Source organism: Oncorhynchus nerka, linkage group LG6, assembly GCF_034236695.1.
Source record: "Oncorhynchus nerka isolate Pitt River linkage group LG6, Oner_Uvic_2.0, whole genome shotgun sequence".
Lineage (NCBI taxonomy): Eukaryota > Metazoa > Chordata > Actinopteri > Salmoniformes > Salmonidae > Oncorhynchus > Oncorhynchus nerka.
In genome coordinates this window covers 52301461-52319316 of record NC_088401.1, presented here as the reverse complement: position 1 = coordinate 52319316, position 17856 = coordinate 52301461, and the positions used below count along the sequence as shown (strand labels likewise).

At 41.4% G+C, this 17856-nt stretch overlaps 3 protein-coding genes across 5 annotated transcripts in view; 2 read left to right on the top strand and 1 right to left on the bottom strand.

Annotated features, from left to right (window-relative positions):
* Nucleotides 1-1825: 1825 nt before the first annotated feature.
* On the top strand, nucleotides 1826-7035 carry LOC115130593 (glyoxylate reductase/hydroxypyruvate reductase-like). Of its 2 annotated transcripts, none has more exons than XM_029661881.2 (9): nucleotides 1826-2026; nucleotides 3104-3260; nucleotides 3426-3498; nucleotides 3581-3697; nucleotides 3882-3970; nucleotides 4130-4231; nucleotides 4346-4481; nucleotides 4595-4725; nucleotides 4956-7035. In XM_029661881.2, the coding sequence occupies exons 1-9, from the start codon at nucleotides 2000-2002 to the stop codon at nucleotides 5075-5077; spliced, it is 954 nt and encodes a 317-aa protein (XP_029517741.1). In that variant the 5' UTR covers nucleotides 1826-1999; the 3' UTR covers nucleotides 5078-7035. The 2 variants fall into 2 exon arrangements, with proteins under 2 accessions (XP_029517741.1, XP_029517740.1); XM_029661880.2 differs by having other exon boundaries at nucleotides 1826-2085; nucleotides 3130-3260.
* A 7627-nt stretch (nucleotides 7036-14662) lies between these two features.
* LOC115131149 (mitochondrial import receptor subunit TOM5 homolog) lies at nucleotides 14663-15964 on the bottom strand. Its single transcript, XM_029662742.2, has 2 exons — nucleotides 15692-15964; nucleotides 14663-15086 (listed from the first exon to the last, which is right to left on the bottom strand). Exons 1-2 carry the CDS (start codon nucleotides 15810-15812, stop codon nucleotides 15052-15054), a joined length of 156 nt encoding a protein of 51 aa, XP_029518602.1. The 5' UTR covers nucleotides 15813-15964; the 3' UTR covers nucleotides 14663-15051.
* A 409-nt stretch (nucleotides 15965-16373) lies between these two features.
* LOC115130590 (FERM and PDZ domain-containing protein 1-like) overlaps nucleotides 16374-17856 on the top strand; it is a 43583-nt gene continuing 42100 nt past the window's right edge. For both annotated transcript variants that reach the window (XM_065019649.1, XM_065019647.1), the window contains exon 1: nucleotides 16374-16601. The gene's annotated coding sequence lies outside the window, so the exon portion shown is untranslated. The remainder of the gene's footprint in view (nucleotides 16602-17856) is intronic.

Here is a 17856-nt window from a genome sequence, read left to right as displayed (position 1 = left end):
AAAGTACGTCTAATACTAGTCTGACATTGTTAGAAATATATCTGTTCCTCATGAAGCCAGACTGTGTTTCATCAATGATTGCGTCCAGGACTTCTTTAATTATTTTTGCAAGTAGTGAGGCTAATATTGTCAGATATATGTGTATAGGTGGCAGGGAAGTCAGGCGCAGGAGAGTCAAACGGAGTGTAAAATGGAGTATTTTAATAAATGTCCAAGTAACATGCTCCATAACACTAAATAGAAAAATTAATATAAACAAATATGGGTACGAAGACCCGTCGGGCACCTATACAAAAACCACTACACTGACAATAAACAATCTCTGACAAAGACATGAGGGGAAACAGAGGGTTAAATACACAACAGGTAATGAATGGGATTGAAAACAGGTGTGTGGGAAGACAAAACAAAACCAATGGAAAATGAAAAATGGATCAATGATGGCTAGAAGACCGGTGACGTCGAACGCCGAGCACCTCCCGAACAAGGGGAGGCAACGACTTCATGAGAAGTCGTGACAAATATCTTATAGTCATTATTAAGAAGACAAATTGGACGCCAGTTATCGATGAGCAGCACTTCTTTTTTAGGTTTAGGTATCAGTGTTATTAACCCCTGACTCATTGTAGGAGGGAGAACATTGTTTTTAATACTCTCTAAAAAGACTTCAAATATGAAGGGAGCTACTTGTTCAGAACATTATTTGTAAAATTCTGATGTAATTCCATCAACACCTGGTGATTTATTGTTCTTTAGATGTTTGATAGACTCTATAATCTCTTCAACTTTGATGGGTTCATCACACTGTTTAGATTCTATATCACTGATAGAGTGAACATTATTCAGTGAGTTAGAAAACATACCTGTGGATTCCTGACAGTACGTAGAGCTATACAATTTTCTGTAAAAAATTGCTGCAGTAGTTAGCGATTAATTTTTGGTCATCTGTAATAACACCATCAATGTTTAACTTATGGATAGTGTTATTTTTAGAGTGAAATTTCTCAAGTCTAAAGAAATAGGATGAATTCTGTTCTCCCTCCTCAATCCATTTTTTCCTAGATCTAATAAAGGCTCCTTCTGCTTTTAATTTATATATATTATCCAGTTTATTTTGTAACTCAATTAGTTCCATCTTCTCCTCCCCCAAGAGGTCGGCTGGGGACCTCTGAGAAAGGGAAGTTATCTTAATGATCACCTTTTCCTCCTCAGCTCTTCTGGTCTTAGCAAGATTACGACCATATTTTCTAAGATATTTGGACACCTCAAATTTAAAGAGCTCCCAGTTCTTGCAATAAGATTTTTCTTCACAAGCCCTTTCCCAAAAGTGTGAGAGCAGATCTTTAACCTCAAATGTAACTATTTCATTATTTAATAATGAGCTATTTAGCTTCCAGTAGGATGCTCTACCAAGGTTCGTATCAGGGGTAAATATTTTGATATCAATGTAAATAGCCCTATGGTCTGTGAGGGGAGTAGTACAAATATTTGTAGTAACACACTCACTATCAATACATTTGGATATAAGCCAAACATCTATTCTGGATTGTCTGGAACCTGTTTTGTTACTCCAAGTGAATGATTTATTGACATGATGATTCATTCACATTTATTTAGGGATTTCTGTAAACCTAATCTGCCCAATGACGCGGGAGTGGGAAAAGGTTTCCAATAGTTACAATAGCCACTATTGGAGGAGAAGGTCAGAGGGGCGGGACCTCTGGCTTTCTCATCCAATGGATTTTGAGAAGGAGGAGAGAAGGAGATTCTCCCAATGAGTCTCTCTCAGGAATCGAATGCAGTACTGCACATGCGCAATGTTGTTTTCCCTACACTTGGTAAGTGGTGCCACATAGCGAACCGTGGTGAAGTGTTCCTTTAGTGCACACGTTTAAATGTCAGTGTGAACACTAAACAATCAGCAAACTTAGCTATAACTGTAGGGAGATTCGGGACGTTATTTCAAGCAGTTATTCTGACGTTTCCCGTCCTTCGGAGGATGTACACTGAACAGAAGATCATGAAGGTGTTCATAACAAGACGCATCCCACAGGAGGGTTTGAAGATTTTGTCACAGGCTGGAGTGTATGTAGCCAGCAGATCCGATTTGCTCGTTTACGGCTGCTTTAGGGTCGGACAGCATTCCGGTGTATATTGTGACACTGCAGAGATGGCACAAGATATGACTCGGAAAACAAATCTCAATCCAGGGAGGAGAAATGCGTTGAACTCCAAATTGCCCCATTATCCCAACTGTTACACCAAGAAGATTGAATGACTGCACATTTTTGGGAAACTGTCCTTTTCATCCTCATGCTACATAGCAGAAGCCGCAGAAGCCATTTTGGAATGGCAGTGTCAGCCAATCTGCTCATCTGTTGTTCAACGCGACCTGACATTCCATAATGGCTGCTGTTGCAACTGCTAGTTGACAAGAGGATGAAAACGGCAGTTTACTTAATTAAGGATTCTTGTTGTAACAGTTGGGATAATGGGACAATTCGGGAATGTTGTCCGACCCTAGTGCAGCTGTAAGCAAGCAGGTCAGATCTGCTGGCGAGAATGTGGTAACCTATAGCCAAGTACAACTAATATAGCCAAGTACATCTCAGTTGAGATATACTTGGCTAACTAGCCTAACGAGTTTTTCATGCGCTGTCACTTTTCATCTATCGTGCACGCCTGTGACTGTGTGACATCTAAGGATTTGTGTCATAGTAGTGCTACTTAATTCTAGTGCTAGTCTACTTACTGCTGTATAAATGCATTGCACACATTTTCACACACATATGAAGTGAAGGGTAATTGTTACATCCAGTTTACTGGAGTTGTTGATGACCTTTATTCCAGGTTCACACGTTATAGCGGGTACTCTGAACTTGTAATATGTTTCCTAAGGCGTTATAACACTTACAAACATCCATGCAACATTTAACAAAAGTAAAGAGGTATAATAAAGATTAAAGCGATGGGTAAGGTTGTCTGTAAGGGGAAGAGAAAGAGACGGACACCGTGAAAAAACAGACAGACCACCCAGAATACACAGAGAATATTGTACTATGAAGGAAATGTTCTGAATTGTCTTTGTCTCATCTTAATCTAGTCTCTCCCTCGTTTCCATGGAAACAGATGTAAGATTTTACTGTGGGACTCGGATGAGCCTGTTTCAAGGGCGGAGCTTCTGAAGGGCGTGGCGGGGGCCCATGGGCTGCTGTGTCTCCTGTCGGACAAGATCGACACTGAAGTTCTGGACGCAGCAGGTACACTGGACATATCCTGGATCAGATTAACTCAAACAGCACCTCTCAGTATTTTTCAATATATGGAATTCACGAGGCTGCTAGACATGTGTTAAACAGTATATGTGTTGTATGATAGTTTCCATTCTGTCTTTTCCTAACACGTAACCATGGATTTGTGTCCAGGTCCAAACCTGAAGGTGATAAGTACCTTATCTGTTGGATTTGACCACATGGCCATGGATGAGATCAAGAAACGGTAAGGCCAACTATCAAATGCCTTTAGCCTCACATCGAAGTCAGCAACTCTCATTGTGCCGTCCTCTCCATGTTCTGTGCAGAGGGGTGCGTGTGGGCTATACTCCAGGCGTCTCGACTGATGCCACGGCGGAGCTGACCGTCGCCCTGCTCCTGGCTACAGCTCGGCGGCTACCAGAGGGCATGGTGGAGGTTATAAAGTCAGTACCCAATAAACACAGATACATTTCCCTCAAATAGACTCCAGCTCCAGAGGATCACTCTGACATGTTGTACAGTGATACTTTATCCATGTGTTGCCTAACCACACTTCTATCTAAAATGAATATGAGTACAACAGAATGTGTCCTCAATTCACTTTTTAAAAATCTCTCTCTCTCTCAGTGGAGGCTGGAGCACCTGGAAACCTCTGTGGTTGTGTGGTTATGGTCTGTCAGGCAGCACTGTTGGGGTTATTGGACTGGGACGCATAGGTAGAGTGACGGTGATTGCTGGATTGACTTACTGGATTCTGTGACTCCTGCCCTTAGTGAGGTCTATACAATCCATATAGTAGCTGAAAGGGCAGGACAAAAGGGCTTATTCATTGCTTGATTGATTGATTGTCTGGAGTCAATGCTGTTTTCCCTCAGGTATGGCCATAGCCAGGAGGCTGAAACCGTTTGGAGTGAAGAAGCTCCTGTACTCTGGAAGAACAGACAAATCATATGCTGCTGAAGTGGAAGGAGAATACGGTGAGCAGGGTTGGAAGGGCTTGGGGAAACAGCAAAGTCCGAGAGGGTGAGAATCAGATGAGATGTTTATTTGATTGTTTCTTCCTCTCTCTTCTGCCCTCCTCTCTGTTGCAGTGCCCTTGGACACGCTGGTGTCTGAGAGTGATTTTGTTGTGGTGTCCTGCGCCCTCACACCAGATACCCAGGGGCTGTGTAACAAGGATTTCTTCTGCAAGATGAAGAACACTGCTGTCTTCATCAACACCAGCAGGTACTCCATGAAACACGTAGCGCAGTGCCAAACCAACCACACGGACTGGGTTTTGAAATGAACACAGTTCAAAGCTATAAATATAGAGCTAACTTCCACTGTGTGTGTGATAGGGGTGCAGTAGTGAATCAGGAGGATCTGTATCAGGCTCTGTCCAGTGGTCAGATAGCTTGCGCTGGGCTGGATGTCACAACCCCAGAACCACTCCCCACCGACCACCCCCTCCTCACCCTCAAAAACTGTGGTGAGTTAATAGGATCATGAGAGAAACGGAGGGAGGAAGGCAGTTTACTGAGGCATCTCTGTGTCGTCTATTGGTTTCTCTCTGATTGCTGTTGTGATGTTTCCAGATTAATCAATCATATTTTTTTTCTTAAATCTTCTCATTAAAATCAACCAGTTATTTTGCGACCAAATCTCTGCAGTGCGATCATGTCCCTGCTAATACATTTCCCCTCCTCTCTCCACCTGCAGTGGTCTTACCCCACATTGGCAGTGCCATCTACTCCACACGTGGCATCATGGCAGAGCTGTCCGCCAACAACCTGCTGGCAGGCCTACAGGGCACAGACATGCCCAGCGAACTCAAATTCTAGTGCTGCTCTACGACTATACAACTCTGCCTCTGTCCCCTCCTTAGAATAATTCTGGTCACCCAATCAGTAGTCATTACCAGGAAGGTTCGAGCCGTAAGTGACCAGGAAATACATCTGTGATGGAGTATTGCAGTTGTATTAACATGCTCTCCAAACATGAAGGTCAACCTTTGCCTCTCGCGCTTAGATCTTACAATGTTTAAAGAAATAACACATTTGTGGTATTTGACTTGAATTTTGAAGGAGGAAGTGTATAGTATTGACGTTTTGAGAACATGCCTTGGCACTCTCTGACAGCGCTCCTAAGGGTCAGCCATGGCTTCCTTTGAAAGACGTAGATAAGCACCACAATGAGTGCACACACTACTAATTCATTACAGTGGCCTTCTCGTGCTTATGAAACACTTTAATGTACAAAATACTTTATCTAAAATAGTAAATTAGTAGTTGTGATGGTAATGTTCTGTTGTTCTCATTCCAGTTGAGATGTGTGTTTAACATATTGAGATGGATCTCAGTTGTCTAGTTGTGGATAAGATACAGTGCCTTGCGAAAGTATTCGGCCCCCTTGAACTTTGCGAACTTTTGCCACATTTCAGGCTTCAAACATAAATATATAAAACTGTATTTTTTTGTGAAGAATCAACAACAAGTGGGACACAATCATGAAGTGGAACGACATTTATTGGATATTTCAAACTTTTTTAACAAATCAAAAACTGAAAAATTGGGCGTGCAAAATTATTCAATACTTTGTTATATACCCTTTGTTGGCAATGACAAAGGTCAAACGTTTTCTGTAAATCTTAACAAGGTTTTCACACACTGTTGCTGGTATTTTGTCCCATTCCTCCATGTAGATCTCCTCTAGAGCAGTGATGTTTTGGGGCTGTTGCTGTGCAACACGGAATTTCAACTCCCTCCAAAGATTTTCTATGGGGTTGAGATCTGGAGACTGGCTAGGCTACTCCAGGACCTTGAAATGCTTCTTACAAAGCCACTCCTTCGTTGCCTGGGCGGTGTGTTTGGGATCATTGTCATGCTGAAAGACCCAGCCACGTTTCATCTTCAATGCCCTTGCTGATGGAAAAATCTCACGATACATGGCCCCATTCATTCTTTCCTTTACACGGATCAGTCATCCTGGTCCCTTTGCAGAAAAACAGCCCCAGAGCATGATGTTTATGGTGTTCTTTGGATGCAACTCAGCATTCTTTGTCCTCCAAACACGACGAGTTGAGTTTTTACCAAAAAGTTATATTTTGGTTTCATCTGACCATATGACATTCTCCCAATCTTATTCTGGATCATCCAAATGCTCTCTAGCAAACTTCAGACGGGCCTGGACATGTACTGGCTTAATCAGGGAGACACGTCTGGCACTGCAGGATTTGAGTCCCTGGCGGCGTAGTGTGTTACTGATGGTAGGCTTTGTTACTTTGGTCCCAGCTCTCTGCAGGTCATTCACTAGGTCCCCCCGTGTGGTTCTGGGATTTTTGCTCACTGTTCTTGTGATAATTTTGACCCCACGGGGTGAGATCTTGCGTGTAGCCCCAGATCGAGGGAGATTATCAGTGGTCTTGAATGTCTTCCATTTCCTAATAATTGCTCCCACAGTTGATTTCTTCAAACCAAGCTGCTTACCTATTGCAGATTCAGTCTTCCCAGCCTGGTGCAGGTCTACCATTTTGTTTCTGGTGTCCTTTGACAGCTCTTTGGTCTTGGCCATAGTGGAGTTTGGAGTGTGACTGTTTGAGGTTGTGGAAAGGTGTCTTTAATACTGATAACAAGTTCAAACGGGTGCCATTAATACAGGTAATGAGTGGAGGACAGAAGAGCCTCTTAAAGAAGTTGTTACAGGTCTGTGAGAGCCAGAAATCTTGCTTGTTTGTAGGTGAACAAATACTTATTTTCCACCATAATTTGCAAATAAATTCATTAAAAATCCTACAATGTGGTTTTCTGGATTTTTTTTCTAATTTTGTCTGTCACAGTTGAAGTGTACCTATGATGAAAATTACAGGCCTCTCTCATCTTTTTAAGTGGGAGAACTTGCACAATTGGTGGATGACTAAATACTTTTTTGCCCCACTGTATGTGCATTCCAAAATCATCAATTGTGTATGGGAACCTGTTCGGGTCAACATTACTATTATTTTTTTCATCAATGTAAAACAGTGCAATAGTCAAATCAAATCAAACATGTGCCGAATACAACAGCTTACAGTGAAATGCTTACTTACAAGCCCATAACCAACAATGCAGTTTAAAAATATAATAAATAAAAGTAACCAAGTATTTAAAGAGCAGAGTAAAATAACAATAGCGAGACTACAGTTACATTTACATTACATTTAAGTCATTTAGCAGACGCTCTTATCCAGAGCGACTTACAAATTGGGTTTCACTGGGATGTGGCAGAATAGGTCACTGGTAACTGTTGTAGACCCCATACATTAAGTCATTGACATGTTTCAGGAGATTTCTTAGTCATCAGTTGAAGTCGGAAGTTTACATACACTTATCTAGTGTAAAAAAACTAGTTTTTCAACCACTCCACACATTTCTTGTTAACAAACTATAGTTTTGGCAAGTCGGTTAGGACATCTGCTTTGTGCATGATTTTTCAAAAAATTGTTTACAGACAGATTATTTCACTTATAATTCACTGTATCACAATTCCAGTGGGTCAGAAGTTTACATAGACTAAGTTGACTGTGCCTTTAAACAGCTTGGAAAATTCCAGAAAATTATGTCATGGCTTTAGAAGCTTCTGATAGGCTAATTGACATAATTTGAGTCAATTGGAGGTGTACCTGTGGATGTATTTCAAGGCCAACCTTCAAACTCAGTGCCTCTTTGCTTAACATCATGGGAAAAATCAGACCTAAGAAAATAAATTGTAGACCTCCACAAGTCTGGTTCATCCTTGAGAGCAATTTCCAAATGCCTGAAGGTACCACATTTCATCTGTACAAACAATAGTACACAAGTATAAACACCATGGTACCACACAGCCGTCATACCGCTCAGGAACGTTCTGACTCCTAGAGATGAACGTAGTTCGGTGCGAAAAGTGCAAATCAATCCCAGAACAACAGCAAAGGACCTTGTGAAGATGCTGGAGGAATCGGGTACAAAAGTATCTATATCCACAGTAAAATTAGTCCTATATCGACGTAACCTGAAAGGCCGCTCAGCAAGGAAGAAGCCACTGCTCCAAAACCGCCATAAAAAGCCAGACTACGGTTTGCAACTACATATGGGGACATGGGAATGAAGCTGTTGCTGAAACTGTGGCCCTGCTGGAAGGGGACAGAGGTTACTGGGAACATAAGGGAGGACGCAGAGCAGAAAGAGGAGGCGTTTGTTGCCTCTAAGCTTTGAAGTGACCTTCTGTCTGAGCCTCACTGATGGTGGTCTTCTCCTAATGGCCCACTGTAAAGCTGACTTATGGGGTTGAGAATGCAGGAAAGGCCCAGGTCTTGGTTTGCTATCTAGGCTCCAACCCCTCCATCCCTGCCTCCAGCCGGGCTAGGCTCTGCCCCGGTTTCCCTGTTGTCGAGGCTCCCTTCCAGAGCTGATGTGACTAGTCTGAGTCCCAGCTGCTGGAGCAGGACAAATCTTTGCTGCCTGGAATTGACCCCAGCCATGGCTGCTGCCTGGGATGGAGACTGCCTCAGGTGCTGCTGGTTCACTGCATGGCTGAACTGCTGCTGCTGCTGCTGCACTTGTAACCTCCAACCACACGGAGGTGATGTGAGGAAATTGTGTGAGGTGGAGGTGAGATGGCGATTGTAGGCCTTGACCACAGTGTTGAGGTGCAGGTGGGAGGCAGCCAGGAGCACGTCCGCTATATTAGATGCCCCCAGAGTGAGAGCGGAGGTGTAGATCATGTCCAGCAGGACAGAGAAAGCCTCAGGAGTCACCACCTCTGGGTCCAAGCTCCATCACACGGGCTCCTTCAGCGCCGCCTCCTTCATCCCCCTCCACTGCATTAAGAAGGGCCCTGAAGCGTGTACTGCAGGCTGCCAGGAAGGAGCGGTGGGACCTGAAGTGTTGGCCCCCCACACACAGACACTCTGGTGTTTTTACCTGCTGTAAGATGTGCTCGAAGTGACCAGGGAAGTCCATCTCAGCCTGAGGATGAACATGAGGAATGGTCCAACTGAATGGTCAGGCAGAGACAAGACTCAGTGTCAGTGACCTGATGTAACTCCAGATAGATCTCATAAACACTAAACCCAGACAAGCTTGGGTTACGGGTAACGAGCAATGGGCAGCTCTGTCACAATAGATGCAATGCTAGTAATAACAAAAACTATGATGCAAATGTAATGTCTATGGACTCATTTGATTGGTCTAAAGGTCTGACACTGTAGACCACTTCTGTCCTTACAAATATCAGTTACAAATTATATGAAAAACAGAATAATACAACAACTAATTTATCGTGTAATGTCCCTATGCTCATGCCTGGAATAACCTATAAAAGTACCACCTACTCTCTGGTGCCAGTCCCATACTGTTTTTGAATAGGCTTCTAGGTTAAATCATCAAATTCATGAAGACGTGGTCATTTAAGATTTATGTAAAATTATAGTATTTCATGGATTAATTTTACATGATGCCTTTCATGAAGGTTTTCAACTGCGTTTTGTTTTGAAAAAAAAAAAAGTTAAATGTATCCACAAAAACAAATATAATTTTACATGTATCTTAAATAACCCCATTTTCATTAATTTGATGACATGAGCTTGACATACATTCCAAATCAGTACTAGACTTGCACCAGGAAGTGGGCGGGACATTCATAGCGTATACAAGGGCTGTTCAACTACTGTATATTCTTGGGGGGGGCAGATTTCAAAAAGGTATTAACAGGGAGGCCAGACATTTTCTACATGGGATTACTCTTCCTAAAACCAGTATAAAAACCAATGCACAAAGACAATTATAATCTTATAAAGTATGTGTATTCAATTAAATGCTGCTAAATTCAAATAGTTGAAATAATGGAACACATTTGTATTTACAACGCAGTTGACCTGCATTACATTAATGAATTTCTACTTTCTTGTCCGTTTTACATACGTAGCGTGAACTTTTGTTTTTATTTACACATTGGAAACCTTTTATGCATGGCTTATCTCAGTTGACTAGCTTTTTCTGAGAAGTCTCTCCCCCCTCACCAGCAGAGAACGGGCCCCTATAACAAACTGCACCACCTCTGTGGGGAAACTAAACTCCTCAAATCTCGTTGCAAAGCTTTCAGTTCATCTAAAAACTCCTACATCAAGGGAGTGATCTGTACTGATGACTTAATAGAGTTGAGCAGTGTAGAGAAATGGAGCGTTTTGTTTGGGCTCAAATCAGAGGTGAAAAGAACAGATTTATTTAAAAATATGTACGTTTTTCAATCATGTCAATAACTGTTTTATCCCTCCCATGTAGTCGCAAATTAAGTCCATTCAACTGATTGAAGATGTCACACCCTAAACTCACATAGCGACCCTCATCTGGTTTGAGCGCCACATTTTTTGCTAAAAAGAAAATGTATATTTTTGTTGGGGGGGGGGGGGGTCTTGCCTGTTTTGCATGTTATTTTGGCATTAATACGTGTCACATAGCAGTTTGCAAACAATGTAAAAAAAAAAAAAAAAGATATATCATTGAGTCAATAAAGCAGCATACAAACATGGTCTCTTTTTTGTTTTCTTGAGTAAGGCAGCTCCAAAATGCAGGTGTTTCAGCTTAGCTCAGTGCTTTCTGTGGTGGTAGGACATGCCAGCAGAAAATACGGACCATTGTGCGATGATTGGCTCAGTGATCTGTCACTCATGGGGACACTACGTCACCGCCATGTCTAAGGGTAAGAGCTAGAAAATTCTAGCCCCCTGGGTGCTGCCATAGAGTTACATTAGAAGTGCCCCTCCAAGAAGGCTCAAGGTCATTGGCCACAGATAAAATGACATCAGATCACGTTATATGTATAGATTTGATTGGACTTTCAAAATCTTAGCTAGCAGTCATCATCATGAATCAAGTCGACAATCTACTGGCAAATCATTTTTAATCCTTGTCACATGAAGAGAACAATGAAGAGAAATTATAGATAAAACGTATCGGCGCTCATCGGCCATTGGACATAAACATTACACAACAAGTTGGAAATCGAAAATTCAACAATGAGTGGTTTGGAAGGAATCAGTGACAGTGGCTAACTGCAAGCATGACAAAGAAATCACTAGCCTGCTATTCAGTGGAGTGGCTATGTGGTCCCAAATCTGGGATTAAGGGGTTCTTTTTCATGTTTAAAATGATAAACATTCAACATTGGCTATGTTGACAATGAAGCATTATTTGTGCCGCGCTGATAAATCGGAACTGTGAAAACTTGACTTAAGACAACTGGGAAGTCGGCTATAAACGAGCTCCGACTGGGAAAGTACGTCCTGAACGGTCATCCAACTCGGAATTGTAAATCCAGCCTCTTTCTAGAGCTACGACCTAAAGATCAATGACATCATCATGATTCGACCTTGTTTTTTGCAAGTTCCCAGTTGTTTTGAATGCACCATAAATCCAGAGAATGCCAGACTTTGATGACAAAATTTGCCCACGAAGGACCGCCGAGCCACCTTCCTGTTCAAGTGGGCAAAGCACAACAAGGTGAGTCGAATTTTTTTTATTGTATGATACTGCATAAATGATGTAATATGCCAGGGAGATATGTATACTGTAGCTAAGAAAGTAATACAATGTGTATGTCGTGTAGTAATATGTTAGTAGCCCATATACCTCACCCTAATAATTTGGTCTATTTACCCCTCTTAATTTCACCTACGGTTTTGACTTGGTGGTGCAAATGTAGCCAATAACCTGTTTTAGAGAAATGTAATCATTGAATATTGTAAAAGCTTTCATTGTCTGTTTATATGTCCCCTTTATTTATCCTATGGTTCTGACTTGGTGTACAGGGAGAACACTGTAAGAACAGCCCATGTTCTGAATTCTGTCGCTGTACATTTCAAAAGTGCTAAACAAATAGTTGTAGGGAAATGGAGTGTTTTGTTTGGGCTCAAATCAGAGGAGAAAATAACACATTTAATCAGAAAATATGTACGTTTCTCAATCATGTCAATAACTGTAGTCGCAAATTAAGATGTCACTCCCTAAACTCACATAGGCTGCTCTCTTGAGAGCAGTGTCGACCAGTCGCTGTACATTTCAAAAGTGCTAATCAAATAGTTATATTGACTACATACAAGCTAGCTCGCTCAAATGTCTTAATCGAAATTACTGATTGCCTCGTCCTATTGCTGTCCCCTTATGCCATAGTTTGTACATCTCAATTTTCATTAGAAACCACATTTGTTTAAGCAAGTCAGCCATATCAGCTATGTTTTTTCAAAGGCAGTAAATTAGGCTGAATGAACTGTTTCGCTGCCAGACTAGGCTCCGCTGATAGCCAGGTGTAGCAGTGGTAAGATGTTTTCTGGCATGCATCCCACTTTTCTATTTTGCCCCACCAATATTTACATGCTAAAATCGCCACTGCTTGAGAGCATTACCCTTGCTTAACCACTGAAAGTCATGATGTAATAGAAGATCATGGAGCTCAGCAAACTACGAAACAAGCAATGTTAGGCTATATGTTGATCGGATAAAGTTTATGATAGTCATAACTGAGTCCATGCTTTTTTTTAAACTCATCGCTGAGTTAAAGGCAAAGCACACGGGTGTATCAGGCAGTGTAGTGATCTCATCTGCGGTGAAAGAGACAGTTAGCAGCTGATTGGCTGTAACTGGTATGTTGGGTGATATTGATCGACAGAATTTAAAGGGAGGGATTTTATGGATATTTATGAGTCTCTATCTACATAGATCCCGTCGGGTGATTGGTTGAGTCTTCTTGAGTGCGTGCGTGACTGAGCCTTACCGAAACGAGGTGTATAATTTCTATCGTCTCATATCTGAAACCACTTCAATGACAGTTAACATGAAATTAAAATACAAATCTGACAATAACATTGTCGCTGAGGAGGGCTTGCTAACATTGTTTGATTCATATCAATCGTTTTCTTATAAAACAGCTCAGATAGCTAGCGAAATCCTAATTGGCGACGTTAGCTAAGATGCGATTCCATCATTGGGAACAACAACTGGCTATTCGTTCGTTTTCAGCCAAATATGTTCAACTCGTTGCTAGTTTATCCAGTGACCACCGCATTTATAAGTACAGCTACTGACTAAAATGTAGCTAGCAAGCTGGCTCACACTGGCCATTCACTAGCAAACTAGCTAGCTAATCGAATACACAAAATAAACATCTATCTAGACTAGAAATGGGAGCTCATGGGCACACAGGCTACCTTAGCCAACTGGTTAGAGGTGATTACAACACGGGCAACAATAAATGGCTATAAGTTCGTTTTCAGATAAATATTTTCAACTCTTCAATTTATCCACCACATGTAGGATTGCTAATTATTGAAATGTATACTGAAAAAAAATATAAAAGCAACATATAAGGTGTTGGTTCCATTTTTCATGAGCTGAAATAAAATATTTTTTAAAAATGCCAGTTTATTTCTCTCGAATTTTATGCACATTTGTTTACGTCCCTCTTAGTGAACATTTATAATTTGCCAAGATAATCCATCCACCGGACAGGTGTGGCATATCACAAAGCTGATTAAACAGCTTTGTGCTGAGGGCAATGAAAAGCCACTCTAAAATGCGCAGTTTTGTCACACAACACAATGTCACAGATATCTCAAATCTTGAGGGTGCATGCTGACTGCAGGAATGTCCACCAGAGCTGTTGCCAGATAATTGAATGTTAATTTCTCTACCATAAACCACCTCCAATGTCATTTTAGAGAATTTGGCAGTACATCCAACCAGCTTGACAACCGCATACCATGTTTAACCACACCAGCCCAGGACCTCCACATCCAGCTTTTTCACATGTGGGATTGTCTGAGACTCAGGAGTATTTATGTCTGTAATAACTTTCGTGGGGAAAAACTAATTCTGATTGGCTGAGTCTGGCTCCCAAGTGGGTGAACCTATGACCTCCCAGGCCCACCCATGGCTGCATCTTCTTGCTTGCCTTCTGGCTTGCACTTCATTCGTGCATGCATCCCATCCCTTCTTAAGTAATAATATATGAGAATATTTTGCAATCTTATCTGAAGAAAAACCCTGCATTTGAAATAATTGCATTGTCTAATGTTTACACTGATTCAGTTATGAAATCGCCAGCTTCATGGTCAGAATTCTGATGTCCTCAAAAATAAGACAAGAGCGCCCCCCATTTGGCATATTCAGGTAATGATGGTTGCTGTACTGCACTGCTTGAGAGTTCTTCTCCCTTGCCTTCATGATGCTGTGGAGTCCAAGGGGCAAGCAGTTATCTATGAGGGAAGCAAATTTGGTATAATACCCTCTACCACCCTATTTGTTGTATACCTGAGAATCTACAGAATATCTTCAAATGAACAGTTCAAGGGGTCTTGCTTTTGGGCATTGCTTTTTCAAGAAATGTATACCTGATGATAATTAACAAAAACCATGCAATCAATATTTAAACATGTCTTTTTATTGCATGTGATGACCAACAAAATTCACATGTCCAATTACACAACACTCTCATTAAGGGACCTTGGAAAATATTGCCAAAACACTCAAAACAAAATCACATGTTCTCTTATTGAGCACTAACATAAAAGGTAACCATGAAAAATAACAGATGACACATCGATGACTACAAATTACATCTTAATGTTCAAGTGCAATGGGGGGACACAACGTAATGTCTCCACTGTAGCCTATAAAGAAGTCTTCCATATAGGATCCGTATGATGGTGTTTAACTCGCCGCTTTGTTAATTGTTCCCCTGTTATGGTGATGTCCATCGACCTTGTTGCATTAAACTGCCCGAGTGGGAATACTGGAGGCAGATGGTCTCAAATGCTGTCCAACTTCTTCAAGATATACGGCGCTGTGTGGGGGCAAAGGAAATAAATAGTCAAACCAAACTTAACTTAGTAAATTATCCATAAAATGTTCCTTTTTGATTGAGGTGCTGTTTATGGTCAAAATATCTACCAAAACCCTTGGGGATATTATCTAGATTAATGACCATTCATTCTCATGCAAAGACCAGAAAGCTGGCTCCCAGGTCAAAAGAGGGGAACCATGTTTAGGGGTCACAACCTGATGGATGATTTGTAAAGGATCACGTCTAGTTATGTCATTGATTCACTGTACATTCTCCTGTCTGAACACTGAGCAGGTGAGTGCGACATGCATTACAGTCTGTGCTATCTTGGATCCTTGGGACCTCCCTACTCCATTGAAGTTGGGTTTAGGGATAGCACTGACCCATATATTACACAATATATTGTGAGATAATGGCAGTGTTCGAGAACTTAATAACCGTAATGTATCATGGGTAAATTGTGACTGACTGATCTATAAATAACAATGAGTAGTTATTTTTGATGCAAGGTTCTTTGTAAGTCGGCAGTCGCTGACACGGTCGGCTGCAATGCAGAACAAGCAGAACGTGTGCAACCCGAGAGCAATGTGAAAACCAATACTTACTGGCTCTGAGAAGGGCAATATAGATTAGAAAATTGCGCACGGACGAGATTACATCCTGTCGCATCTTTTTCTTCATCTCCTCTGGGTCCATTTTCGGCTCTAACCCCTCGAGTTTAAACATCTCGGCGTGGTCTGTAAAGGTTTTATACTCTATCCTCACCTGATTGTGATTTTATGGCTGAGGTTTCCTTAGTATTAAGCTGGCCCTTTGCCTTGATTCTCGGAGCCCTACTCGTGCTTGTTGACGGACGCGTGACTGTTTAAACCGGAAATTGCGTTTAAGGATTACTTTAAGTACAATGTCCGTAGAGGTACAAACTCTACAATGGGGGGAAGGCAAAGCAAAAAATATGTATTTATGATGAATTTCTACTAACCCAAGTCTTGACTATGTATCAATTTAAACCTTTGTCTAAAATATATATTTTTTAGAGGTGACTAAATAAAAAACATATTTTGTGATTGTTTTTTATTATTGTTTATTACAATATACTGTCATTCTTACTTGTTTGCGGACACAGTTTTTTCTCATAGTATTATAATCTTTATTGAATATGTTACTATCAAGCATGATCTTTCTTGCCTTCAATCAAACTGACCTTGTGAGGGAGGTCCTCAAGGCCGACGGGGAGGGAGCGAACAATAATGAGTGTGGAGGAGAGGGAGGAAAAATTGATAGAGCGAGAGAGAGCAGGAGAAAACGAAGGGAGGGAGTGGGATATTTCTGAGCTCAGGGCCGGGGATTAAACGGTCGAGAACAGTCCCAATACGATGACAGTACGCACCACACCGTCCGGGACACGTATTCTACCGATTCCGACAAGCTATTCTGTCTGCTCTCTCTCTTTAGTTACTTCATTGGGCCCTCCCGGTTCACAACCCTGCTCTGTCTCTTTCTGTAGAACACGAGGTGAGTTCGTTTTTTCGTTATTTTATTATCATCTTTATTGTCAAACTGACTGTGGACGAATGGTGAAGAAACCCGGGTGTATGCTTCTGCGTGCACCTTGCATTGATTGGAAGAATCTCTTGCGATATTTTTCACATAGAAAAAATACATCAAATCCTATCTGAATGATTTGGATTTCGTGCTGGTCCCGGTTTCCAGTGCCCCTGTTTCTAAAAACAGGAATAGAGAGATCTAAATCGGATTAAGATTATTTTAGGAAACAATTAAAATTTGACTTTTTTTTCTTCTCTTTGTTTCCGGGCTAATCTGGCATGACTGCTGTCACCGATTATATCTCGAGTCAGTTTAGTCCTTACGGGTGAACAATACGAACACAACATAATACACGTTTATATCTTTGTTATAAAACCTTTCAATATTTGATTTCGACCTATCTAAAATGTCTAATGAATTGGGGGTGAAACTATTGTGCGGTGGACTATTGATATTCTATTCTATTTTGTTTTATTATTGCATGCTGAGCAGCGCACTCCCATGCATTTCGTATTGACGTGGTTATTTTGTCGTTGATTCATAACCATCCTCCTCTTATCCATCCAGGATACTCACACATGCATTCTGCATGGCCAATACGCAACCAGTGGAATTCTGTGCAGCATGAAATTGGTGTCACTTAATGCAAATGGTCAGAGAGTACAAATTGAATCAGAGTAGATCCAGAGATGGTGACCGGCGTCTCTAGTGGTGTAGTAAAACGCCTTTATATTAAATGGCCAATATGTCTTGTTATCAATGGGCATCGGGCCGTGTGGTGCGAGGTGTGGAGAGAGACAGAATTAGCCCTTTTCCTCATGCGCGTATCCATAGGTTTGTGAAAATGCGACGTTCATTCAGTGCACGTTTCCATTCCATGCGAAGCAAGAAGAGCGCAACACAACTAGACCGGAACAATGCGTTTGCCGTTCTGTGTCCTTTATTTAATGCATGACATGATTTAATATGACCACTGATTCTGATTATATATAGGCCAGACATGTGCTCTACTGTACACAAAATGTACATGGGGCCCAGGAGATTATGTATTTAATGTCACAGAATATTAGGCTATCACTGACTAGTTAATGTTCATATATGTACCGACATTCCTACACACTCACACATGCTGACACACATAGCCTGCATCATCTCACACATGGGTGGTTGTTGTCCTGGTCTTGTGCTGCCCTATGGGCGTGACTGCTCAGTGAGAGTGTGT